Raw genomic sequence first — 27,731 nt, 5'->3', positions numbered from 1 at the left:
CCCTCAGTGATGCCCCTTTGGGGGGCAGCCCAGAAGCGCTTGCATGCTTGCTGGAAGCGAGGTATGCTCTATGCAAATGCCGAATGCTGGCTGCAGAGCAGAACTCGTGCTCCCTCTGGGTCCGAGCGCCTCTTCCTACAGCACAGCTCCCCTGTCTCGTGGGTGAGCGCAGGAATCCATCAGTCAGTAGGAGTCCACATCCAGCACCCAGAATTTGTGCATGGAGACATTTTGTACCGTCTCACAGGTGTAAGCAGCATCACTAATAGGACACATACAGCGCACAAGGCTCCATGACAAATGTCAGATATATAAAACTTTTCATAAAAATATTTTAATGATGGAGTTTTGTTTTTTTTAGATCACTTTTTTTTTTTTAATTTCATTTAACATAAATAAAACACATGTCTTCATGTACATGTAAAGAAAATTATTTTGGAAAAATGTATGTAAAAGTGCTGTAATGTGGTCTGGTTAAACCTTTTGTAGCGAACTTAAAGGGCACCAGCCACCTTCACACTGTGTAGGCAGCCATTTTTTGGTCTGAGACAATAGTCACATTAAGCCAGTGACATTGGGGCACTCAGTGATTCCAAAATCCCACTGTATACTGTAAGGAATATCTGCCCCAAAATGGCCGTCTCCACTAGGTGCAAGAGACAGGTACAAGTACTGCAAACAGAAAATAAGGCGACTTTCCATCTACCTACGTGTGTTACATTAACACTAAAATAGCTTTTCCCCATCAAAATGTCTACTATCATAGGGCCTGATTCAGAGGCGCTCGCAAAAAGCGAGCGCTCGCTCTGAATCAGGGCGGGCGCAGGTTTTTTTAGTTGCGGCCTCTTGTCCGCTCGCATAGCTGTGGGGTACCACCCACAGCTATAGCGAGTGGCCAGGAAGATGGTCGAGATGGTCGCGACCATTGAGCTTGCGACGAGACACTTGTGGTAGGGTCTCGTGGTCGCAAGCCCCAGAGAGCTTCTGGCTCAAATAGAGCTGGAAGCTCTCTCACTGACATCACTGGTGATGTCAGTGGGGCCACCCACAAACGGCAGGCGTTCGCATGGGAACGCCTCCGTTTGTGAAGCCACTCCCCCGCCACTCCTGCAAAATGGGGCGAGCTGTCGATCAACATCGACAGCCGCCCCTTTTGTAGTGAGTCCCGGAGCGAGCTCTTTTTGCACTCGCTCCGGGGCTCGCGCGTGCGCACTGGGCCACCATCGACCTGCTTGCGAGCGCAATGTGCTTGCGAGCTGGTCTAAATCAGGCCCATAATCCGCTGTATACAACAAGAGTTGGGCTTTACGTATTCCACAAAAAAGTACGATTATTAATTGGTTGCTGTAACAATTTCGCCATCTTATATGTTTATAGAAGTGTAATTAACCGATATGTTTTCCTCTTTCCAGCAGGACGCCAGGATCAAGTTTGAATACAATGGAGAAAAAAGGTAATTTCCCTCTCACGCATCAAGTGTCATCTGTTGTCGCTGTGCAGGCAGATATTCGTCAATGTATTACGTATTTCTGATTGTTGCATGCACACAGATGTGGTAACCAGGAGTTGGTTTCTGCAGTCACTGGGGCTGATTTGTCTGACACAAAGTGTTTGCGTGATGCCGCAGAAGCCTGATTTACCACCTTATACTAATGCGAGTTTCCATAGAGCTAATTGGAGGATCAGTGCGGCCTATCCGCCCACTGTTTTTCCGTCCACAGCAGAAACCTCCATCATTAGTATCGGCAAGTGCACTAGCCCCACACAGCGTACAAGAGATCTGTCTGAAACAGGCTCCCTGTCCCCGAACTCCCAATAGCACGGAGCTCTAGCTACACGCCCACGACACTCCAGTGACACTCCCACGAGACAGAAAAGCGCCGTGCGATTGCATTCACACCACCCAGTTCCTGACGCAAAATGCCTATTTCACACAAAGACAGATCCAGCAAAGATCTATCCAGCTCGGCATAGCACAAACATACGCACAAATGTGTACAGTACATAAGCATGCACCTGTGCAAAAACGTACTCAGCCGCGCTGTGAGGAACGCTGCCAAACATTTCAAGAATGTGGACAAATTATTTCTAAACGTAATTTACAGCATTTTAGGAATGGTGATGAAAATGATGGGAAATGTTACTCAGCCCTCAAAAGGATTCCAGTTTGTTATTGTACTATGGGCCTGATTCAGACCCGCTCGCTAGCAAAGTATGCAAATCCCGTGATCCCACGGCAAGGCACTAGCACGCCCACTATGTCTTGGCATACGATGGCGGTGTGTATTTAGACGCCCACCAGCCTGTCATAAGACGCCCACTGTCCCACGTCATCTGCAGGAAGTGTATGCAACAATCGGTAACATCGAGTAACATCGGACCCATACGCAGCACTTGTGGCTGACCATATCCACCAGCAAGCACTGCGAGTGCCGCAGTGTGTAATTCAGCCATGTGAGGTGTATTATGACGCTGCGTCTTAATTATGCACGCCTCTGAAGCGGCGTTAAGATGCTCAGAGGCGCCTTCGTTCGCACCACCACTCCCCCGTTCCCATCGACCACCGCCTGTCACCACCCACAAACGGCTCATCCTGTCACTCATTCCAGCAAGGCGTCTATGTGCAGGGTGCGAACGCTTCCCGATCGCATGGGCTAGTTCGCGCACTGCGTCTTATACGCTTATGCAGATTGCAAAAATCGGCAGGCTATGTGTGAACGGCAGCCTAGCAAGCGGGTCTGAATCGGACCCTATATTCCATCCTGACCCCCTTTGTTTACAAGATACACCCCAAAATATTATTTTCCCCCGGCATAAGTGATGGAAATATGTAGCATTTACAGACCAGGGGGTGCATTTACTATAGGTCGATTTTAATCGATTAAAAACAATAAACATAGATGTTGTGTTTCTGGGGCTAAATCACACATTTACTAAGACAATTAAAAAAAAATAATTTTTAAGCATTAGTAAATGTGTGATTTAGCTCAAGAAACACAACATCTAAGTTGATGTTTTTTAATAGATTTAAAATCGATTAAAATCGACCTTTAGTACATATATATCCAGGAGAGAAGAGACAGGAATGCTTGGTTTCTCTCACTATGGAGCTCATTCAGACCCGCTCACTAGATGTGTTCGCTCACACCCAGCGTATGCAAATCCAGCGCGCGCCCAGCAAGGCAGGCACACGGCAAGGCATTAGCATGCTCACTATGTCTTGGCGTGCGATCACTGTGTGTATGCAGACGCCCACCAGCCATTCATAAGACACCCACTTGTGCACGTCATCTCCTGGAAGTGCATGAAACCATTGGTACATCGACCACCATCGGATGCTATCGCAGGGCTTGAGGTTGACTATACCTTGCCACAAGCACTGCGATCACTTCAGTGTGAAATACAACCAGGTGACGTGTACAATGACGCTGCCTGTTCATTATGCACGCGTTAAGTCGGTCAGGCACGACTGCGTTCGCACCTCCACTCCCCCGTTTCTAGTGTCCTGCCTCTGTTACCACCCACAAACGGCTTCTCCTGTCACTGACTCTGCTGGGCTGTCTATGCGCAGCGAGTGAACACTTCCCGATCTCTCGCACTGGTTCGGGCACGCGCATTGCGATGCGTACGCATGCGCAGAAAGCATCAATCGGTCAGCTACGAGCGAACGCATCCTAGTGAGCCGGTCTGAATCAGCTCCTATGTCCACAGTACTAAACTAAGGGCCTGATTCAGACCCACTCGCGAGCGGCTGTCCGCTCGCAAGTGGGTCGATGTTCTGGACTGAGCATGCGCACGACGGAGGGAGCTCCGTCGTGCGCATGCGCCAGATGCGACGAGCGAAGGAAAGTCCTTCGCTCGTTGTGTCTGATCAAAGGGGGCGTGCTGTCGATGTTGATTGACAGCACGCCCCCTTTGGTAGGCGTGCCGGGGCGTGCCTCCCTGACGGGGGCGTTCCCACGGGAACGCCTCCCGTCAGAACCCGGCCCACTGACATCACTAGTGATGTCAGTGGGAGTGATTTTGGCTCTGATAGAGCCAAAATCACTCCGGAGCTTGCGGTTGAAAACCTCAACCGCAGGCTCCGGCTCGCAGTTTCGATGGTCGCGATGGTCACAACCATCGCGGCCATCAAACTGCACGCTCGTATAGCCTGTGGGTGGTGACCCACAGCTATACGAGCGTCCAGGAGGACGCTCCATTTTCATGGAGGCCGGCCCTCATTCAGAGCGTGCGCTCTGCTCAGAGCGTACGGCTCTGAATGAGGGCCTAAATTAGCAATAATATATTACAGGGAAGTGCCTAGGTTATTATGAGACCAAGATGTTGGCACCTGTCAGTGGGAGGAGATGAGCATTCAGGGGGACTTGCTCAGCCAAAATATATGGCATATCTAAGGTCCTGGGTTTCAGATCTGGGGGTAAATGTAACAGGTTGCAGCTTTGAGACATTGGCGAGTCCCGCGCGAGACTGTCCAATATTTTAAAGTAGGGATGTGCGCCGGACCATTTTTGCTGGATTTGGATTTGGTTCTAATTCATCGTCCTGCTTTGGATTTGGATTTGCCAAACCTGCGGTGACTGGCTTTGGTTTTGGATTTTTTCCAAAGATTTACAAAAAAAGATAAAATCACATAAATTGGGCCTTTTTTTCTTGCCAGAGTATTATTAACCTCAATAACATTAATTTCCAGTCATTTACAGTCAATTTAGACCACCTCACAGCTTATAATATTGTTTTCATCATTATTGGCCAAAGGTTGCATTGAGCTGACTGGTTACTAAGCGACAGAGCTGCGGCGCAGTGACACAGACACCACAGTTTAAAGCACATCTACGAAACATTGACACACAGCAGTGGCAGAAATGAAAGGTAGTGCAAGATGGAATTGTCCTTGGGCCCTCCCACCCAGCCAGTGGGGTACGGCCAGCGGATCACAGTACTTGTTTACACAGTGGGCTACGGCCCAAGGAGTCACAGTGTACAATCTTATTCACATTACACCGCACATAGGGCCTGATTCAGATACTGCTATGCGCTCGCAAGCGGGTCGATGGTGGCCCAGTGCGAATGCGCATGACGGAGCTGGCTTCGTTGTGCGCATGCGCGAGACCCGGATAGCGACGGGCAATCCGTCTCTCCGGGTCTCGTAGCAAAGGGGGCGTGCTGTTGATGTTGAGTGACAGCACGCCCCCTTTGGTGGGCGGGCTGGGGGCGTGGCTGCCCAGGCAGAGGTGTTCCCATGGGAATGCCCACTGTCTGGGGCCGGCCCCACTGACATCACTTGTGTTACTCACAAGTGATGTCAGTGGGAGAGCTTTCGGCTCTGTTAGACCCGAAAGCTCTCTGGGGCTTGCGGCAACGAGACCCTACCACAGGGGTCTCGTCGCAAGCCCGATGGTCGTGATGGTCTTGACCATCGCGACCATCATCATAGCCTCTTGCTATAGCTGTGGGTGGTCACCCACAGCTATGCAAGCGGCCAGGAGGCCGTTCGAAAAAAACAGAAGGCCGGCCCTGATTCAGAGTGAGCGCTCTGTCAGAGCGTCCGGCTCTGAATCAGGACCATAGTGCCCCTGATTCACATTAACCATAAAGTAGTGTCTCTTATCTATTTTACAACACACAGTGGTGCCCCTTTTACACAATGCCTACAATAGTGCCCCTTTTACACAATGTCCACATTTGTGACCCTTATACACAAAGCCCACAGTAGTAATGCCCCTTATACAATGCCCACAGTAGTAGTGCCCCTTATACCCCTTATACAATGCACACAGCAATAGTGTCCCTTACACAATGCCCTCAGCAGTGGTGTCCCTTACACAATGCCCCCAGCAGTAGTGCCTCCTATGCAGTGCCCCCTATGCAATGCCCCCATTAGTTTGCTCCCATTAGTATGCCCCCAGTAGTAGTGCCCCCAGTAGTATGCCCCCATTAGTAGTATGCCCCCATTAGTAGTATGCCCCATTAGTATGCCCCCAGTAGTAGTGTCCATAGTAGTAAGCCCCAGTAGTGTGCCCCCAGTAGTATGGCCCCATAAGTAGTGCCCCTAGTAGTATGCCCCCATAAGTAGTGTCCCTAGTAGATGCCCCTAGTAGTATGCCCCCATTAGTAGTGCCCCCAGGAGTAGTGTCCCTAGTAGTGTGCCCCCATTAGTAGCACCCCTAGTAGTCTGCCCCCATTAGTAGTGCCCCCAGTAGTTGTGTCCCTAGTAGTATGCCCCCATTAGTAGTGCCCCTAGTAGTATGCCCCTATTAGTAGTGCCCCTAGTAGTATGCCCCCAGTAGTGTACCCCCAGTAGTATGCCCCCCAGTAGTATGCCCCCATTAGTAGTGCCCCTAGTAGTATGCCCCCATTATTAGTGCCCCCAGTAGTTGTGTCCCTAGTATTATGCCCCCATTTGTAGTGCCCCTAGTAGTATGCCCCCATTAGTAGTGCCCCTAGTAGTATGCCCCCCAGTAGTGTGCCCCCAGTAGTATGCCCCCAGTAGTAGTGCCCCTAGTAGTATGCCCCCATTAGTAGTGCCCCCAGTAGTTGTGTCCCTAGTAGCATGTCCCCAGTAGTATGCCCCCATTAGTAGTGCCCCCAGTAGTTGTGTCCCTAGTAGCATGTCCCCAGTAGTATGCCCCCATTAGTAGAGCCCCAAGTAGTATGCCCCCATTAGAAGTGCCCCCAGTAGTTGTGCTCCCAGTAGTATGCCCCCATTAGTAGTATGCCCCCGTTAATAGTTCCCCCAATAGCGCCCCCTTACACGCAAAGAAAAATAAAACTTACTTGAATCCCCACTCCTGCCGTGATCGCAGCCGTCTGCTCCTCTCTGCACTATGGGAGAGACGGTCTCTCCCATCACCCACAGCGGGGGGAGCCAGAAGGCGGAGCTCATGAGTGAGCTCCAACCGTCTTCCTCCGTGGACGCAGGAGCCAATGAGAGTCTGTCTGACTCTCATTGGCTGCTATAACAAACACACAGCCGCCGCCCTGACGTCGGATCCTCTCGCGTGGATCCGACGTCAGGAGGTTGCCGTTCGGCCTCGAAGTGGGATCCGAGTCAGGCGGGGAACACCTGAACAGCGTTCGGGTGGACTCCGATCCCCGATGTTCAGAGCGGTTCGGATTCCACAGAATCCGAACCGCTCATCCCTATTTTAAAGTACCAGTTTTTAATAGGCAAAATCAACCTGGTTTTGCCTACTAAAAGATTGCTACTTTAAAACATTGGGCAGTCTCACACAGGACTCGTTGATGTCTCAAAGCTGCAGCCTATTACATTTACCCCCTTGTGTAATAGCGTTTAAAGGGATGCACAAAAAGCATGAAATGCACTGACACGTGTTAAAGGGATCTATTTATCAAGCAGTGAAAAGTGTTGAGAAGTGGACCAGTGGAGAAGTTGCCCATAGCAACCAATCAGCTTTCAAGTAGCATTTATCAAGTACAATCTATAAAATAATAGGTAGGAGCTGATTGGTTGCTATGGGCAACTTCTCCACTGCTCCACTTCTCCACACTTTTCACTGCTTGATAAATAGACCTCCTAGTCATGGAATCCCAAGATTAATTTAAGCCATAAATTAAGCTAAATGGAGAAAAAAAAGAGAAGTTGAAATTAATAAAAGGGTGGTTTTATGACGCTAGAAGTTTGGACTTTTCAGGTGTACCCAAAATTCCAAGGGCCGTAAAGTGGACATATTTCAAGATTTACAGGATAAAAAAAAGCATTATAGGCCTGTACCTTTTGCAGTCTACAAAAATAGGTTCAGAGATTACAGAACCGGCGGTATACAGCGAGTTTGCTGCTAAATTTAAAGCAGCAATCAGTTACTAGGCTGTTTTTTCCTTACAACTGATTGAAGCTTTAAATTTAGCAACAATATCCTGCTGGTTCCGTATTCTCAAAATTTATCACATAACCCCCCTGAGGGTATATTTACTAAAGTGCAGGTTTTTAGAAGTGGAGATGCTGCCCATAGCAACCAATCAGATTCTACTTATCATTTATCTAGCTGCACCTTCTAGAATATAATAACTAGAATCTGATTGATGAGCAACATCTCCACTTCTAAAAAACCCGCACTTTAGTAAATAATAAACATAGCCCCTAGTGTCTGCCTGTACACATAGGAACCCTATATTTCTTATTGCCCCTCCCAGACAAGTTACATTTAGTAGATAAATATTCATTCACTTTTTCTTGCATGAGTAAGAACAGATTACCTATTTTTGCCTATGTAATCCCCATTGGCGTAAACAAGGAGATTTAGGTACAGATTACTATTACGCTTTGCTTGTATTTTAAAATAATTTCTGATCATTTTAGAATTTGTTTCATAGGAAGAGTTATGCAGGGACGTGGGATGGTTTAGAACAGCAGTTCTCAAACTGTGGGTTGCGACCCCAAATTGGGTCGCGGCCATCTCAGTTTGGGGTCACAACTCACATGGGTATCAGGGTGATGACTCCTCGGATCTATCAGCCAGTTATCCGAGGAGTCAGAAACCAGTTGAACTGTCTGTTACTTCAGACTCCTCGGATCATTGGCTGATAGATCAGAGAAGTTATCAGGCAGCTCCGCCCCCACCCCAGCGCTCAGCATCTCCTACCCTCCCTCCCAGCAGCTCCGCCCCCAACCCAGTGTTTAGCATATTCCTGCCCAGCAGCAGTCAGCAGCCCTGCCGCCATCCCGGTGCTCAGCGTCTCCTGCTCTGCCTCCCAGCAGCAGTCAGCAGCCCCGACCCCACCTCGGTGCTCAGCGTCTCCTGCCCAGCAGCAGGAGAAGCTGACACACAGGCAGTTGCACCCAGCACCAGCAGTGGACAGACTCAGAGGGAGCCAGCTGCCAAACTCTCTCTTAAAGTCAGATGTTCTTAAGCCAGTGCAGCCTCGGGGGTGGAAGGGGAGGAGCACCGTGGCTGCCAGGGTGGGGGTGACAGATGATGATTGCTGTGGAGGGAGAAGAAACAGCAGCAGGGCAGCATGAGGAGGAAGGAGAGGAGCACTCAGTGTGGGATTTGGAGTGGGAGCAAAAAAAATCCCACATTTTTTAGCTACCCACTGGTGGTTCTTCTCACCCATTGCCACCACCCTTTCACCCACTGCCGCCCCCGTCAACCACTGCCCCCCCATCACCCACTGCTAACCTCTGCTTCTCCCTGCCACCCACAGCCTCTCCGTCACCCAGTGCCACCTTCTGAATCTCCCTGTCACCCTCTGCCTCTCCCTGTCACCCACTGCCATCTGTATCACCCTTTGCCTCCGACTACCTCCCTAGACATTCACTGTCTACCCAGTCACCCTCTGCCTCTCCCTGTCCCACACTGCCTCCCGCCGTCTCGACCTGCTTCCCCCTGTCACCCTCTGCCTCCTACTTCACCCTTTGCCTCCCCAGTCACCCTCTGCCTCTCCCTGTCATCCTCTTCTCCCCCCCTGTCACCCTCTGTTTCTCCTTTCACCCACTGTTTCTCCATGTTACTACATCACACTTTGCCTCCCCAGTCACCCTCTGCCTCCTACTTCACCCTTTGCCTCCCCAGTCACCCTCTGCCTCCTACTTCACCCTTTGCCTCCCCAGTCACCCTCTGCCTCTCCCTGTCATCCTCTGCTTCCCTCCTGTCACCCTCTGTTTCTCCTTTCACCGACTGTTTCTCCATGTTACTACGTCACCCTTTGCCTTTCCAGTCACCTACTATCTTCCCAGTCACTTCCTGCATCTCCTTGCAAGGACAGGGCTGTGAAAGGACCTCGACCCTGTGATGTGCAAGAAATGAAGTGATCCCATTAGCAAATACTTCACTTCTGTTTTGTGCCCCTCAGTGCTACTGTGCATGCATGGTCTGCTTACCACAAGTGTGGCGGCCATTCTGCAGTAACTTGCTGGGGTCCTGTAATCATTTTTATTGTTAGACTGGGGTCCCAGAGCAAACAAGTTTTAGAACCCCTGGTTTAGAAGATATATCCATTCAAAATATCCATATAAAATAGGCACGTCTGGTTCTTGTTTGTGTGATCCGCGGTGTGTCCCCGGTACTTTACATACATGTAGCAAATGCAGAGCAAGCGTATGCTTGAATCCTGATACAGTACTGTTATTCTAGGATATCTATGCCTCATATCTAGGTAAAGACATATCTGGGAGAACCTGCTCAAATATTCAACATAGAAAATATTCAGGCCAACAAGTTCCCACTTCGGCATGTTCTATAACCCGTCAATGTAAGAGGCTGAGGATTTTACTTTTCAGAGATTGTTGCGTGTCAGCCATAAACATAAACTGTAATTGATTTATAATACCAGCATAAACATGTTTATATAATTCAACAAAAGAGACAAACAGATTATAGCTTTAGTTACATTTTGGCCAGAACTTCATATTAGGGTATTAGAGATGTAATAAAAAAAATTTTTTTTAAATTCTAGTATAGATGATTTTCGTTTGTTGTGGTCAGACTCAGGACCGTGACAGAGACAGTTTTTTTTTTTTAAAACTGTGGAACAGATGTGTTTTTATTTCATCAACATTATACAAGACAAAATAGACCTTTTTTCCATTATTTTCTCTGCGTTCATGTCCGCAATTCTAGTGAGTTGATGGGTTCCAGTCTCATGGAGCCTTTATCACGTGTCGATCAGTATCAGTAAAAAAAAACAAAAAACGTATAAAGTCCATGCAAAATGTAGAGTCACTAAGTGCTGGCGTTTTAGAAGACCACAGCGTGCAAAGCACGGTACCCGTTGCTTCTTTTGTAATAAACATTGATGTTGAACGGATTATAAGGTTTTCACAAGACCGTTTCATCTGTAAAAAAACAATTAGTAGTAGTGTTGATGCTGTCTATACCTTATGAGGCATAACAAATAAAAGATAATAATATCCAATTATATTACTGTAAACGTTAAGCACAGATATAATTTTTCAGAATATTTGCCTGTCACTTGGTCATGATGGGAGCTAAATTAGCCATGTACTCCAATTGAACAGCACTCTAAGGGCTATACTTATTGATTTCATTAAAATCTATGAAAATCAATTCACAGTGATGTTGTGTTTCTGGGGCTAAATCACACATTTACTAAAAGACAATTTTTTAATGTATTTTTAAGTATTAGTAAATGTGTGATTTAGCCCCAGAAATATAACATCAATGTTGATCGATTTTAAATAAATAAAAATCGACTAAAATCAACTTTTAGTAAATATACCCCCTAGTGACTGATTTAAGGAAAATGGAATACATACTGATCAAGTCTTCTCATAAACCTTGGAGTATGTAGAATTACAGTAAGTAAGGTCCCTTTGTGAAGGAAACGGGAAGCAGATCTGTATACAGCACACATGTGACTGGGAATGAAAGACATCAGTTCTCACAATGTCAGGCATACTGTGTAATAGGTAAACACAATAATACAAATTGGTTACTGAGGAAAAGTAATAATCATCCGCACAGAACATATCTTTGCTGTCATCACATTTCCGCCTGATGGCGATGAAGGGGAATATTGTGCAGTGCCCAGCAAAGAGTAAAAATATTCTTCGGTAAATTGAAACCTTTATTTATTTAAGCACCGATGAGGGATCTTCGGTGGTTTAATAACATAGCAGAGACATGATTGTGGTTTCCAAAGACACTGGAAAAAGCAAAAGTGGTCTGGACTGCAGCGGAAAGTGCTGCCAGCTCGCCACATACTACCCTCTCTGCAATTCTATTACTGGACATCAATATAAAAAGAGGCTTAACATGCCAGAGTCGTTAGACAGTAATATGTCTCGATCATACACTCCAGACACAATAACAGTATTAGTGAATGATGAAATTACTTGCAAATGATCTGGACAAGAATACAGGCAAATGTGACTCACTTACCGAAGCACCGATCAGAGGGGAGAGCGGTGCCAGTTTCACATACCACATCAATAGCCCCAATCTTCACAGACATTACTCACAATGATGTACAGTACAGTTCATTGCCGTTTAAAGTAAAATACTTCCCCCCCCCCCTTTAATCTAACTGATTTTCTCTGGTTTCCTTCCAGTCACCTGTGTCTTTACATTAATTCTGTTTGCTTCCTAATCCTGTGTCCTGTATCCATTTACCTGCCCTGTGCCATTCATTGTTCTCCCTAATTAACTTGTTTGCACTGATATATTCAATGAACATTCTCCTTCTCCCATCAGCACCTTCCACTCTCCTGCCCCAAAGAGGGACAGATGGAAGATACACAGTCCCTGATTCAGCAGATGTATGCTTACCCGATGGGTAGCGCACATCTCCGATGTTTTAAAGTCTGCGCTTGCGCAGGACCTGTTCTGCACATGTGCAGAACGGGTCCTAGGAACTCGCACACAGCTCCCCCAAGCTACACGCTTTGGGGGCGGCCTGTGTTCCCGGAAACGGGGGCGTGACGTTACCGTTTTCTGGGAGTGCTGAGGCCAGGGTCTGCGTCCATGGACGCAGACTTCCTGGCCTTTCAAGCTGCCAGGACTGGGTCAGGCTGTGGTCAGCTTCAGGTACCACAGCCTCGCCAAAGGGGCAACCATTGCGACCTATGGTTGTGATGGTGATCCCAGGCTGCGACCTCGGTCACAGCGCTGGATCATAGATCCAGCAAGGAGGTGTCTGTTTCCTAGAGACACCTCCTGCTGCATTTGTATTTGTGATGGATGGAACTGCACACCTGCTCTGTATGGCTCTGTAATTCCATCCATCTATGAATCAGGCCCACAGTATGGAATGCAGATGCTTGTCGCACACTGTGCTAGGAGTTGTGACCACCTAGCAGTCCTTTCCAGTCAGGTAGGGTTGGAGTTAACCCTCCTCTGGAGATGATGTCTGCTATTTGCGGCTTGATACTGTAGATCTGTAAAATATTGTGCCTTCCCACCCTTTTGGGTGATGGTAATAAAAAGTGTCCGCTCTGTGGATGAGATTTCATTTAGATTGGCTAAATTAATCTGAGGGTTAACTAGCATAGGCATATTTCATAGTGCTTATTGTGCTTGGTAATGGAATCAGTTGCCTGTGAAATCCCATGGATTAAAATTGGGCTCTATTTTTTATTTTTATTTTTAGTATTGTCGTTAATTTGTAGGGTGCCACAGTGCTCTATAGTGCCGGACACTGGGGAAAGCAGGACATACGTAAAACAGGGGCATATCTTCCTATTGGCCTGGATGGCCCTTGCCAGGGGCGCTGGCCTACGGGGGAGCGCTGTTTCAGCCCGACATCACTAGCACATGATCTCCTGTCTCCTCTGCTTTTAGCAGTGTCCCACAGTAATGGTGCATACACACGATCAGTTTTTTCTTCAGATATGGACGATAACGATTTAAAAATTGTTCAGTCGTTCATATCTGAAGGAAAATCGTTCATATCTGACATGCCTGAACGATGGACGATCAACGATGCGCGTTCCCGTTTGTCAGATAACGATATCTGACATCTGATGGGTTTGCAGTCAGACTTGGACGATTCCATTCATTTTAATGCAGTCAAAAATCGTTCAATCGTTCAAATCGTTCAGAACTTTGGTCAAATCGTTCAAATCGTTCAATCGTTCATCTGACAAATCTGACAAGTCTGACAAATCTGACCGTGTGTACGCTCCATAAGCTGCAGCAAAGATCCCTGGTCTCCTTCTGTCTCCTTCTGTCTCCTCTGCTCTTACTAGTATTCTCCATTGAATATTAGTATGTATTAGCCTTCTTATATGTCCCTTGTATCAGAAACATTTAAAATTAGGGAGAGTAATTTTTATTTTTATTTTTATCCCTAATATATCTCTTCCCCCACAATACCCAACACATACCAATTACCACTCACTAACTCCAATATGTCAACTGTGCAGGAAAAGAGTGCATGCACCACATCAATCACTAGGATCTATTCGCAAGGTAATTTGCATATATGCAAATTATCTTGCCCACAATGCATCTTGTCTGTTAGTGATACCCTCTTTTCCTGTGTTGTTGACATATAGAAATGAATAAACAGTGCTTTTCATGTAGTAAGTGTTATAACTGAAAAAAATATAAAATATATATATATTTATATATTGTCTCCCTATTTCTACAGGCATGTAACTTGAACTACCCCCAGTGTCAGTGTAATAGATTTGTATTTTCCTCAGGTTGGTGTAGGTATCAGTTGTTAAAAAGCGTAATGCAATATAGATAGCCCAATTTGAACATATGTAAATTATGTTACCCATAATGCTTTTTGTTTGTTTTTGATTCAATGTTTTTAAGTTTTTCCTGTGTTTTTTTTGCATAAATAAATTTATATATAATGGTTTGCAATAGAGTAAATTCTATAAAAGATATATATATATATATAAAAAAGAGAAATACAAATTATACTCTCCCTATTTCTTCACGTGTGTGAATTAACCTACCCCCAGTGTGTGTTTTTTTTAGTAGAAGCAGTCATCGGAGAGGGGTGCCAGTCCCTTAGTTTGCCAGGGGCGCTGGGACCCCTAGATACACCCCTGACGTAAAACACACACATTGGTAGACATGGAAACAAAGAGTTGGGAGGGCTCTGCTTATGAGAGTTTACATTCTAATTGGAAGAGGACACAGCTGAGACGAGAGGGGTGCATGTGGCTAAAGGCCCCCATGTATTAGGCCAGTTCCCTGATCCCTGGGGTCGGGGCATCGGTTAAATCCATCATGTTGGATTTCACTGATTTGCCGATCACGATCAAAATATGATTGCAATCAGCAAATCTGGGATTTTTAACATGAAGAATTTAATCAATTTGCCGACAAATCTACGATCATTGATGGCCGTCGGTTGGCATTTCCGACAGGCGGATTCGGTGAAACGGCCGGCAGATGTATGGGGCCCTTAAGAGTGGGGATTGGGACAGATGTGAGAGTATATTGGTGTAGATCTTAGGGTAAGCTCAAATAAAGAGATGGGTTTTCAGAGATGGGACAGATGCATCAAGCATCGCATTTTGCATGCAATGCATCACGCCGCTCATGGCATGCCTGCCAGTATGCATGAAGAAAATGGCAAAGGACAGCTCTCCTGATAAGAGCTGTCCTTTGCGATAGAAGGTCTTCCGGGTTTATGACCCAGAAATCCCTTTGCACGTGAGTCATATGACGATGGTGTTGCCCACCTGTTCCAAGCTGCAGAAACCATACTCCTGAAAATTGCATTGTCGGGGTTTGACTGCATTTTTGGCTTTCTGTTCATAGTGTTTATATATTTTAAGGCTGCAGGAGAGTCTGAACAGGCAGGGTAGGCAATGCTAGGACATTCTATAAGTGGGTAGGGGCACTGGTGAAGCCATGCAGGTGGCACCTACAGGTAGTCCTGGTACCTCTGACCTGTACCTTTGACGATGTACAAGTAAGAGGTAGATCTGAGAAGGAAAGGAGAGTATATTTATATTAGATTTGAGATGTATGAAGGGGCAAGCGAGGGGGATCAGTTCTTCTGATGTATATAAGATGGATTGAAGCAAAGCTAGATGGGTGTGGAAATTACAGACGTTCACTGACCAAACTTCTCTTTTGTTATTGATGAAAGATGTAAAGTTGTTGCTTTCCATCGTGTTATATAATGGTATAAAATTCAACAAAGTTTGGCAGATTAATGTAAAACAGAAGAAATCTAATTGTAAAATTAAATAATAGGCATTGCATTTAATATATAACAATATGAATGTAACATTAAAAGTGTATGATACAGTGGCAAGGTACTTAGTATTCCTACACCCAACAGTCTATAAATTAACCACTCACATAAAACTAAAGGGGGGCATCCACTACACGATTTTCAGACGATTGAACGATAACGACATCGTTATCGTTCAATCGTTTATAAATTGTGCAGTGTTTGGTCGTTAACGATCAGCAATGCGCGCCCCCGCTGGTCGTTTGATCGTCTCGTCAGTCGACTGAACATGCAGGTCAATTTCACTTCATCTATTAAAGATAGTTTGCAAATCGTTCAGACTGAAAGATAAAATTTCAAGGGAAAAAATCAAAGGAAAATCGTTTAGAGATTGGACAGGGAGTAGATCGTCTAGTGGATGTGCCCCTTAAGAGTATAAAATGTGACATGTGGCCGGTGAGTAGCAGACCAGCAGTGGTGGGGTACCGCACGGTTCTGCTTCTGGTGCGTGGCAGGAATGTTGCCAGTGAAGTGGGGTAAGGGCAGCCTAGCACCTCAGAAGTAACCTCATTCCCCCATGATGGTGTGGCCAAGTCCCTGTAATGACATGGTCAAGCCTCCTTCCATCGTCTGTCCTAATTTATGGACCAGCTCTATCTCGCATAGAGTAATTAAGATCATTCTTTGAACACTTAAAAGCCAAGGACAAAGTTCAAGGTTTTGTTTGCACCTTTAACAGGCATTTGTTTTATACTCTCATGTGTACAAGCCTTTATAGCTTACTGACTGCAGCGTGTGTTATTACCTCCAGTGTGTATGCTACTGGTAAGTGTAACTGATGATTATTTTTCCCCTTTTTAGGATTATTGAGTTCAGGAGGCCGGTAAAACTGAAGGATGTGCTGCAGAAAGTTACAGATGTCTTTGGGCAAACAATGGACTTGCACTATGCAAACAATGAGGTAATTAGTGCTTTGTGCCACATCCCAGATCTGTGACTGCATTTCCTAGCCCATGTTAATGCGTCTGAACTTGTAGACCTGTCAATCACTCTCTAGTCATGATGGACTCCTAAGAGTTCTGCAGCAGCTGACATTTATTACCTCTGTAGACGACAGACCTGATTCAGAGTTGTACACTGATGCCGTAGCAACTGCGAATTTGTACGCCGGTTCTATGCTAATGTTGCAGCCACCAGGAGATGTGTTGAGGCGCCCACCTGGGACTTTGCAAATTGAAGTATCTGCGTAAAATGTTGCAGCATCTGTGTACAAAGACTCATCGGTCTCAGATCATTAGATTGTTGCAGTCCTGAGTGAGTCTATGGTCACACAGAATGGCCGTGGGAACTGAGACGCCGGAGCCATATTACTTGTGTACGGGATCGCAGCCGCAGGGTGAGACACGTCTCTGAAACGGTCGCGACACTCCTGCGTTTTTTGCTGTCACTCTCTGTTACCTCCCACAAACACTCCCTCACTGTCAATCACTCTGCACATAAATAGTGATGACAGTCAGGGATAGTAATGAGCGACTATGGTAATGGTCCTTGACGCATGCGCATTGTGACTTAGTAACCATGTGAATGGCGTACAACTCTGAATCAGGCCCAATGATAGCTAGTGTACTAAATGGCTTTTTACATAGAATCAGTATGAATTACCACTGGACCTAAGCCCGGCGGATGAAATACCGATGCCGGAAGCCCAGCATATGAATGAGGTAAGTAAGACCCCTAGGGGGTGCCTAAACCTAACCTCCCCTCCCGGTGGTGCCTGACACTAACCTCCCCTTCCCCTAGCCTAACCCTAACCCTCCCGAGGGGTGCCTAACCCTAAGTCCCCCTGGGAGTCCCTAAACCTAACCCTCCCCCACGCGGCTCTCAGCTCCCGACGCCCGGCTTGCCTACAGTTGTTATGCCGGGCGTCAGGAATTCAGCGTGGGGCTGATGATAGGTTTTGGTATTTAGATACCTATCATTAGTCCCATGCCGGGATTTCACTGTCGGGAAGCCGGCGGTCTGCATTTTCGACCACCTGCTTCCTGACTACATCCCTTTTACATACCCAGGCAATTGTGCAACATTTTCTTATGCATACTGTTTCCCAGCAGCTTAAATGTTTAGATTGTGGCTGCAATGTCATGGTAGTGACCTCTATTTGCCCTGTGATACCTTGCGCTGGACACACATGCTGCAGTATCACAGGCGACATTAGACAACTGATTTGCTGTTGTCAAATTTATATGTTTTTGTTCACAGCGAATCTAATAAGTGAAACAAATGTCGCTGTCGCCGTCTTTTGTACAGAGATGCCCACCTCTGGCTTTTCAGATCCGTACCTTGCTTTAGGTTGTCCCAACTCTTGAGGATGTCTATGTTGTTAAGTCACTAGAGATTTAGAGGTCTGTCATCTATAATGGCCTCCAGAACAGGGTCGACAATTAATAGTAGTCACTAGTATGTATTATGTCCTGTATAGTGCTCAAGAGAATGTTCTCTGTACTGTGCAGGTCAGTAGAACATTATTGTATATGTATTATGAAAATGCTCTCTGTAATGTACATTGGTAAAAAGAGTGATCTCTGTATTGCATCTTGGTCACTAGAATGATATTTGTATTGTATAGAGGGCCTGATTCAGACCCGCGCGTGAGCGCTATGCGCTCACAAGCGGGTCGATGGTGGCCCAGTGCGCATGGGCACAATGGAGCCGGCTCCGTCGTGCGCATGCGCGAGACCCGGATAGCAACGGGCAATCTGTCGCTCCGGGTCTCGTACCAAAGGGGGCGTGCTGTCAATGTTGAGTGTTGGTGGGCGGGCCGGTGGCGTGGCTGCCCAGACAGAGGCTTTCTCATGGGAATGCCTACCGTCTGGGGCCGGCCCCACTGATATCACAAGTGATGTCAGTGGGAGTGCTTTCGGCTCTGTTAGCACTCTGGGGCTTGCGGCAACGAGACCCTACCACAAGGGTCTCGTCGCAAGCCCGATGGCCGCGATGGTCTTGACCATCTTCCTGGCCGCTCCCTATAGCTGTGGGTGGTCACCCACAGCTATGCGAGCGGCCAGGAGGCCGCTCTAAAAAAACAAAGCCCGGCCCTGATTCAGAGGGAGCGCTCTATCAGAGCGTCCGGCTCTGAATCAGGCCCAGAGTTCACTAAATCTTTAGATTCTTTATGCAAATGTCCTCTGTATTGTTTATTGATTAAAGGCCCTACACTGGAACAAGAGCTACCTAACAAAATAAACCCCAAGTCCTAATTCGTCCTCTACCTCTACCGTTATGCCTTCCGAAAAAACCCCATGGTATAAAGCAGAAAAATGACAGTTTTGACTAAACAGGAAGTGGAAGAAAAAAACTACAGTTTAAACTTTAGATTACTCCCAATTACTCATTTTTTTTTTTGCCCAGAAATTAGGCATGCCACACCAAGCGACAGTTCTACCTCTCCATGCCAAAGTTTCAGCTCAGTATATCCAATAACTTTTCAGATGTAGCCCCTCAAACACCATGTCCCCATCTCAGGAACTCCCTATGGGAGAATTCCATTTATTCGATTGAGCGAACAACAATTATATATACAGTATATATATTATAGACTTATATATATATTATATATACGTATCAGTGGCGTGCAATAAGTTAAATGGCTTGGGAGACACTGGCTAGTATCAAAGTCAGATTTACAGATACATATGTGAACCTGAGTGTTCATGTGGGCATTATACAAAGGTGCAGCAGTATATAGTGCTGAAAATTTGGTGTGTTTTGATTAGGAATGTGCAGAAAAGGTAGACAGGGGAGGCAGTGCCTCACCTGCCATACACTTATTACTCCAGAGTTTTGACTATAAAAATGATTAGAATAATACAAAGAAAATATGACAAGGGTGACCCCGGAACTCAGAATAGAATAGTACTGGTAGATAGGAACTCAGAACTCAAGCCAGGAGCTGGAGTCCTATGTATTCAGAATACAACTTGAGGAAGTTGCGATCCTAGTACAGCTCTGACACAAGACCTGGAACCAGTGATGAACTCAGAACTGAGAGTCAGGATAGGTAATACAGCTACTCAACACCTCAGTGTACCGACTGTATACTGCACACTGAACCCTAGCCCTGGAATCAGCACCCTTCTCTGAACCAGCTCAAGACAGCAGCACACAGTGCAGGGAAGCCAATACAAGGTCAGCACAATAGTGTAACCTGATGATCTGGACAACCACTGAGCATAAAGTACGTATAACAGCATAAGAAACTTGCATACAATGTCCCAGCGGTATAATGGAATGAGACTGCAACTGAGCACACTGGCTCGGTACTGATAGTTGAGGGTACACAGGCAAATGACAGTGATATACTTGCAAGCTGAGATGAGATAGTAGTGCAGACTTGTAAGCAGTACAGGTACTGCGGCGCTGGGAGGTAACAGAACACAGCGGCAGATGGAACTCAGATCGATATGCAGTGTGGACGCATGGACGCAGACAGATACCGGAACACAGCGACAAATGGAACTCAGGTCGGTAAGCAATGTGGACGCTGCAGTGTAGACAGATACCGGAACACAGAGGCAGATGGAACAGAGGGGTCTATTTATTATGCAGTGTTAGGAGACAGAGTGAAAAGTGATAAGGTGCCAGCCAATCAGCTCCTAACTGTCATCTCACAGGCTGTGTTTGAAAAATGACAGGAGCTGATTGGCTGGCACCTTATCACTTTTCACTCTGTCTCCTAACACTGCTTAGTAAATAGACCCCTCAGGTCGGTAAGCAATGTGGACGCTGCAGTGCAGACAGATACCGGAACACAGCGACAGATGGAACTCAGGTCGGTAAGCAATGTGGACGCTGCAGTGCAGACAGATACCGGAACACAGAGGCAGATGGAACTCAGGTCGGTAAGCAACTTGGACGCTGCGGCGCTGACAGGTAATGGAAACACAGCGGCAGATGTATAGAAGATCTGTATGCAGCGGGAACACTGCGAAGCCGACAGGTGAGCGATACTCAGCATAGATAATGAATAGACACAACCCAAAAAGTAGGAACGAAGACACAGAGGACACAAACGCAGGATATAAAGTAAGCCTGGAGCCTTGAACTAACTGGGGTAGGAATACTTTGTTCTGGCAATGGGTTGCAGACAGGAACTGGTTTAAATAGGAGGTGGTCACTAGCCATTGGACTAGCTGTCCAGGTGATCACACAGGGAATCAGTTAGTCACAGGAAGGCGTCCCTGTGATGTTTTGAAAACTGCAATGAATGAATGTCTGAGTCTAAAAGGGATGCTAAGACCCCTATTTGTGACAATTGTCCAGTCGTGCTCCCCACGTTTTCAAATGCAGTTATATCTCCTTCCATAAAGCGTAAGATTCTGGGTAAGCAGGATGGTTAGGTCTTCTTCTTCTGAAATAGAACCCTCGCACCAAGATCACCCAACAAATAGTAATCAGCCTTTCAGTCTTGTGTAAAATCAATAAAATGTATTTATAAAAAAAAGTTTAAAACACTGTTCTTACATTAATAGTAATACAGCTTTCTGCTGAAAATCACTTCTAATTTCAAAATACCCAACGCGTTTTGTCAATATTTTGACTTCATCAAGGGTGGTTTTACTATGTGATATCTCCAGGTTTTTTGGGAGCCGCAGGGGATGTGTGCCTCATGTATTAACATACTGCTTTTATTATCCTGATGACTCCAGGCTTCCAGCAGCCACAGATATATCGCAAATCTGCATGAATTCATTTCACTGAAGGGTCCAATAACTTGGCATCTTTCAAATATCCTCCATAAAATGGCACAGTAGATTTGACAGCAATTCCTCTGTGTCTGATGATGTGTTCTGCACTCAGTCTACAAATCTAGACAGACACATTCATAGATCTTGGACTCTGTATAAGATCTGCTAATATGTCGATCCTCAAGCTCTAAAAAAACAATCCACAGAAGCTGCATGTCTGTGAAAGATTTGTCTTGCTTTGCACAGCAGAGTTATCTTATTATTGGCAATAGGTAAGGAGAGGTCAAATTAGGATATTCAGATTTAGGAGCCAAATCAGATAGGCCGCAGATCTCAGTAAGCGTATGCATGTGACAGTAGTGATTGGTTGATTGTTGGTCTGATTAATAGATTAGAAGATCTTGCAATTGATCTGAGCTTGTTTGAATGCTAACAGCATTTCACTAAATTAGCCTTCACTAAGTTTTGCATCTGCCAGTTCATTAACGACATATTTTAGTATTTTTTATTGTAGTAAACCATTGGCAGTATTTTTAACTTCTTACAAGGAAAATTTATAGGGTGCAGATTTTCACTGGCCACTGAAAGAATTCTGACATTTTGGGGTGGGGGGCTCGTGGATTTTGTTATCCATTCTGTGGCACTGAAGGAATATTAATTCTGCTATCGGTTCTTAATGGTTCTTGTTGCTTGCTCAGGTTAGTGCACAGACATGAGAATTGCAGCTCCCACAAATAGTCAATCCTTCCAATACACCAGCCGTGCCAGTCTCCGAGGCCATGCTGGTTTTATCTGCTACACTCCTTGGCGCTGTCCAATTAATATTCCTAGCTCAGGGCGAGTGCTTCTATAGGGAGGTAGATAGAACCCTGTAGTTATTGTCTCCTTTGTAGAACAAAGACATTAATGAACTGTGTGTAGATAATTGTAAAATCTACCCCAGTGATGTAATTCATTGCTTGCAAATTGAAATCTATTCTCTGGATATTAGCTGTTTGGGGGCGGTCGGTCCACTACACACATCATTATAGTGTTACCCTTAAGGTGGGTACACGCTATACAGATATATCTGCAGATCGAGTGATCTGCAGATGATGGTTGTTCATACACACTGAATAACCATTATCTGTGCCTGACCGCAGGTCCCGACGACCAGGGTGCGTGTCCCGGTGGGCATGTCTCGCCCCCTCCTCGCGGCTGCCGCTGTGTATCAGTCCATCGGCTGTGCAGCACAGCCAATGCGATATGTCGGTGAACGCCGACGTTCACCGACATATCGCGGGTACACACTGCCCGACAGGCAGCAGATACATTGGCCGGTCAATTGATCGGCCAATGTATCTGTTAGTGTGTAACCAGCTTTACCTGGCAGTCCACATTACAGATGCCACGTTGCAACAGACAGCCTGCTGTAGCTACACCATATCATTTATATACCTGGAAAACAGACACCTTATGTGGCTGATTTCTTACAAAGTGAAGCCGTAATATATAAACAGAGCAGAAAATGTTGCCAGCAAGATTACTAAACACATTTACAGTTTATTCGTGAGCACTAATTCACCATTTGTTTTATATTAGTAATAGCAACACATGAAATAATAAAATATTTGTTCTAGTTTAGCATACACTTAGTTGCTGTTTGTGGCACATTTTGGCAATAGTGCAGGGAAAGTTATCTTGGCATTAGCAGACATTTTCCAGATAGCAGTACCTGGCTTGTAATATGATAGTAATAATTCTCACACGGTACATGTTTTTTTTCCTCCATTGGCGGTTTCAAGATATGAGTTGAGTTTCAGGAGTTTTATTTCGTTGCAGCGCCCTCTGCTGGTGTAGCAGCAATTTCACAGGATGTAAAAGTCACAAAGCTAAATTCTCACTGAACTGGAATAGACTAAATAGAGCTATAAAACTGTGATGTTGCTGGATAAAGGGTTTAAAAACAATTTCTCCTGATATGTTTACAGCTCCTTGTCCCCCTCAAGTCCCAGAATGACTTGGACAAAGCATTAGAAAACATGGACATATGTTCTCACAAGAACTTGAAGATAATAGCGAAAGTGCCAAGTAAAAACATAGTGAGTAAAGTTTCTGCCCTCTGTGGGCTATAAATGAAAATATATAAACCTGTTATTTATTATTTCACAAATGAGTTGTTTTAATGATTAATGACCATGTAAACGTAGACCATTACATAGTGTTTTAAATGACTGCAGTAACCTGGTCTTGTCTTGTCACTCACAGTACCTCCAGCCAATTGGATCAAGGCAACACCATGAAATGAGGATATCAAAATCCATGGGAGACATATTGGGCTCTCTGTATAAAGATTCTGGAAAGAGCAGGAAGTGCTCTACAGGTAAGTACTACAGTATTCATAGTCCTGTATTCAATTCAGTGTGATGTGTTCAGCTGCGGACATTACGGTAGAATATGGTACCCCAACATTGACAGCTTTCCTGCTTAACTCTTTGGGTAAAATTGGAAAATTGGCGTTCTGACCGCACTTTGCAGCCATCGCCCGCAGTTGAATCACCCTTTATGGAGTGCTTGGAACTGCGGAAAACATTACAGGAACTAAGGGGGAGATTTATCAGATCTTGGTTGAGATAAAGTATAGAAGTTGCACATACCAACCAATCAGCTTCTGTCATTTTACAAGCTGTGGCAGAAGCTGATTGGTTGCTGTGAGCAACATCTCCACTTTATAGCTCTACAAGTTTTGATAAATCTCCCAAACATCATATAAAAGTAAAAGGATGTGATGTACTAAGCATCGCATCCGCAATGCGGTACATCCCACCCCTTATCGGGTGCATGCTGGGGTTGATTACAACAGTGTGTACCTAGGAATGCGATTTAAGTCGCAAAGGACAACTCTCCCGATACCCCAGGATAGAGGAACTTCCAGGTTTAGCACCCAGAAGTCGCATGCTCAGAAGGACGCGCTCGCCGAGGGGGGAAATAGGAGCGGTCTGATTGGATCCCTCTCAGTGGGCGTCTCGAAAAGAAGCCCATAGACTTCTATTGGGTAACGCCATCTGAAGATGACGTTACCCACCAGGACGAAGCACCTAGTACATATGGAAAATGTAGTAAACCCCCCGAAAATGGCATTTTCTAGAGTTTTACCGCATTTTTCTGTTTAGTACATCCCGTCAACTATCTGTATCTTTGGTTTAGCTGCCTTGGTGTGCAAGATTGAAATGATCTGTATTATTGAAGGTGTTTGCCTCATCCATCTCACTTGGATACAGCAACCAATGGCTTCAGGATATAACAACAGAAAACAGTAGAACAGGCTGAAACAAATTGGAATATCTGTAAATAATATCGAGTACAATATATACTTAATAAAGTAGTGCTGTTATTAGTAACAGGTTCTTTTTATAAAACACCTACACAGGTTTTGTTCTTAATAACTTAACTGCGGCTAAGCAAGTAAGCAAGTGATGAAGTAAGCAATGCTTGGAAATAGGAAATGATTATATTGGCGGCCTGGAGTGGGCGCAGACTAAACTGCCAGAGAGATGGAAAGGTAATAGAAGGAGGGGATGAGGGGTAGAAGATAAGACTGGGGCCCCTGCCAACATCTGCAAATTTCAGGGAGTTCTTTTCAGCAGACACACATTATCCAGATATCAAAGTAACTGAATGAAGAAAGTCAGTGTGGAATGTGAGAACAGAAAAGAGGACGTCATACAAAGCCCTGCAAAGTATATTTAGAGAATGTAGGGAATTGTGTTTTCTCACATTGTCCACTGTATTCTTACAGCCTGCACATGTCACATTGACTATGGTGCACTGTTTATCCAAGGTCAAAGTCTTTCTTAGATGGCAATAACAAAGATGACATAAGAACTAGTTACTTATTATTAATGTAGTTAAAAGGAAAATCATCACAAACTGACAACACATAGAAGAAAGGCTCAGACGCTGTTTGTCCTAATGAACTTTATATTGCAAAGTCTAATTCCATTCAATTGTACACAATGGCTGAAACATTTTGGACGATGATATCCCTCTTCTGAGATTTACGATGCTCACGTCCACCAAGTTTTCAATTCTCTCTAGAGGCTCCATTTACAAACGAGTTTCAGCTGTTAAAACTCGTTGCACTTGAAAAACAACATTTTATCCTATTTAGTAATGCACGTTTAGGGTTTGGGCATAATAGCGCTATTTGTTAGTGTATTATCATGAAAACAAATGGCAACTTTTATTTACTAACGAAATGGCAACCTTTATTTACTAACTAACGGTAATGATAACTTACCATTCGTTTTCCTCGCCAGGTGCTGGCTTCTGATAAACAGCGCTCACAAGCGCTGTGGTCCGTCCCATCCAATCAGTGTACAGCACCCGGCACCCACCCCCTCTCTCCTCCCTCCCCCCTGGAGTGTACAGCACCCGACACCTGAGCCCTCTCTCTCTCTCCCTGCCGTGTGGGGTGTACAACACCCGGCACCTGACCCTTCTCTCTCTCTCTTTCCCCCGTAGTGTGCACATCACTCCGGCACCCTCCCTCCATCGGTAGTCGGTGGCCCCCCTTCCACCCTCCTGCAGCAGCACTCGGCTGTCTCCATCCCTGCGAGACAGTGGCAGCAGCCTGTCTCTCTAGCCCAGTAAACAACACCGTGTGGTGGGCTTGGAAGGAAGGTTGCTGCCGCTGCCAAGCAGGGGTCATAGTCGTACAGTGCATCCATGCACTTAGCCGATGGGAAGCCCACACCCTGCCCCACCACTGCGCATGCGCTGGACGTAACCCTCACTGCGCATGTGCAAAGAATAGAAGTTGGAGAAAAAAAATTGTCAGCGCCATCTGCATAGGAAAAATAGCACTAACAGGTGCAATCTTCATTAGCGCTCGCACCTAGGATGTGTTTAATAAATACACATTAAAAAATAAAAAATAACGCAGTGAACCATAATGAAAATTATCACTGCAAGTAGAACTCGTTTGTAAATGGAGTTCTAGGTGTTGTATTCAGGAAACTTTAAACAAGCCACCTGGTAGACAGTGTCATATTATCGGACAGATGACCTTTATAGGGTTGTTTTGTCTGTTGGGCCTCAAAACCCCATTCTATGATGTAATCTGATTATCATTTCTCAGTTGATGAATTCCACCTGCACAATGTCGGCTTTCAGGAACTATTCATTACGATTTCACTTTCTCTGAGGAGAAAAGACTGGGACAGACTGGGAAAATCCTGCTTATAGTCTCGAAAAATCTGCATGTAAATTTAGCTCTTTTTTGTACATGCATCTCAGGAATTATATGTAATAGGTTCCTACTTTTCCATCCCTATTCCACCCCCTAATTCATGATATTCCTGTATTGCAAATGAACATCCTGTCATCTTCTGCCCGGACAGGATCTTTACACACTGGACGGAGCTCTCCCCCTCCAGGCAGCGTTCCAGACGAACAGCAGCAAATTGCCCGCCAGAAATCTATTACCAGCATCAACAGTGAGGGGGAGTTCATTCCTGAGGTAAATCACACTTCTGCCGGGATGATCTACGTTACTGCTTGTTCACAGCATCATGAGTTTGATTTCACACATAACATTGAAGTAGTTTTTCTTATTCTGAAAATTTGCACTGACCTGAGAAATATTACTAGTGTCACAAATATAGGGATCTATATTCTAAGCCTTGGAGAGAGATAAAGTGGATGGAGTACCAACCAATAAGCTCCTAAAGGCCCCCACTCACGGAGCAATATAGCGGCCAATCTGACGGATTGGAACGTTATTGCAGTTATATCGTTCCGTGTGTTGGCATGATATTGTCCACTGCGCGCTCTCATGGGGTCGTCTGTTGCTCCTCCAGATCTTTCTGTGTGCCCAAGAGATTTGGAGAGGCGTTTAACGCTCCCATGCAGGTCTAAGGGGGGGGGGGGGGCGGCGGCGGCATATCGGGCGTTTGGGGACCCGATCCCTCCGTATGTGGGGACTGACCGATATGTCGGCTGTCGGATCATGGATCACATTGCTGGGTACACATTGTTCCGTGTGTACCCAGCTTAACTAATTTTTCAAACACATCCTGTATAGTGACAGTTAGGAGCTGATTGGTTGGTACTTTATCACTGTCTACTTTTTTATCTTTATCCAAGGCTTAGTACATAGACTCCATAAATTGCAGTACTGCCTACTACAACTAAATATGGTTATACCGAATTAAGAAAGGGACAATGTATTCCTATATATAACAATAAATACAGGGAAATTGTATTCTATCTCACACAAGATAAATAATATAACTTGTGTTGATACAGGCAGCAGTCATACTACCGGTATGAAGCCAGGAGGTATATGTTTCTGTCTTTGGGCAATTGGACTATTTTTAGGTT

The 27,731-nt window shown here is 45.5% G+C and overlaps 1 protein-coding gene across 2 annotated transcripts in view; it reads left to right on the top strand.

Moving 5' to 3' along the window:
* The window catches only part of LOC148506659 (mitogen-activated protein kinase kinase kinase 3-like), a 223,137-nt gene that overhangs the window by 172,928 nt on the left and 22,478 nt on the right, over positions 1-27,731 (top strand). For both annotated transcript variants that reach the window (XM_088446422.1, XM_088446421.1), the window contains exons 4-8: positions 1,413-1,453; positions 16,486-16,585; positions 23,339-23,449; positions 23,616-23,730; positions 26,750-26,868. In XM_088446422.1, coding sequence (XP_088302548.1) covers positions 1,413-1,453; positions 16,486-16,585; positions 23,339-23,449; positions 23,616-23,730; positions 26,750-26,868 — 486 coding nt within the window. The remainder of the gene's footprint in view (positions 1-1,412; positions 1,454-16,485; positions 16,586-23,338; positions 23,450-23,615; positions 23,731-26,749; positions 26,869-27,731) is intronic.

This window comes from Taudactylus pleione, unplaced genomic scaffold (genome assembly GCF_031769625.1).
Source record: "Taudactylus pleione unplaced genomic scaffold, aTauple2 ptg000398l, whole genome shotgun sequence".
Classification (NCBI taxonomy): domain Eukaryota; kingdom Metazoa; phylum Chordata; class Amphibia; order Anura; family Myobatrachidae; genus Taudactylus; species Taudactylus pleione.
Note: the sequence above shows the minus strand (reverse complement) of the source record. Positions and strands in the feature narration are given on the sequence as shown.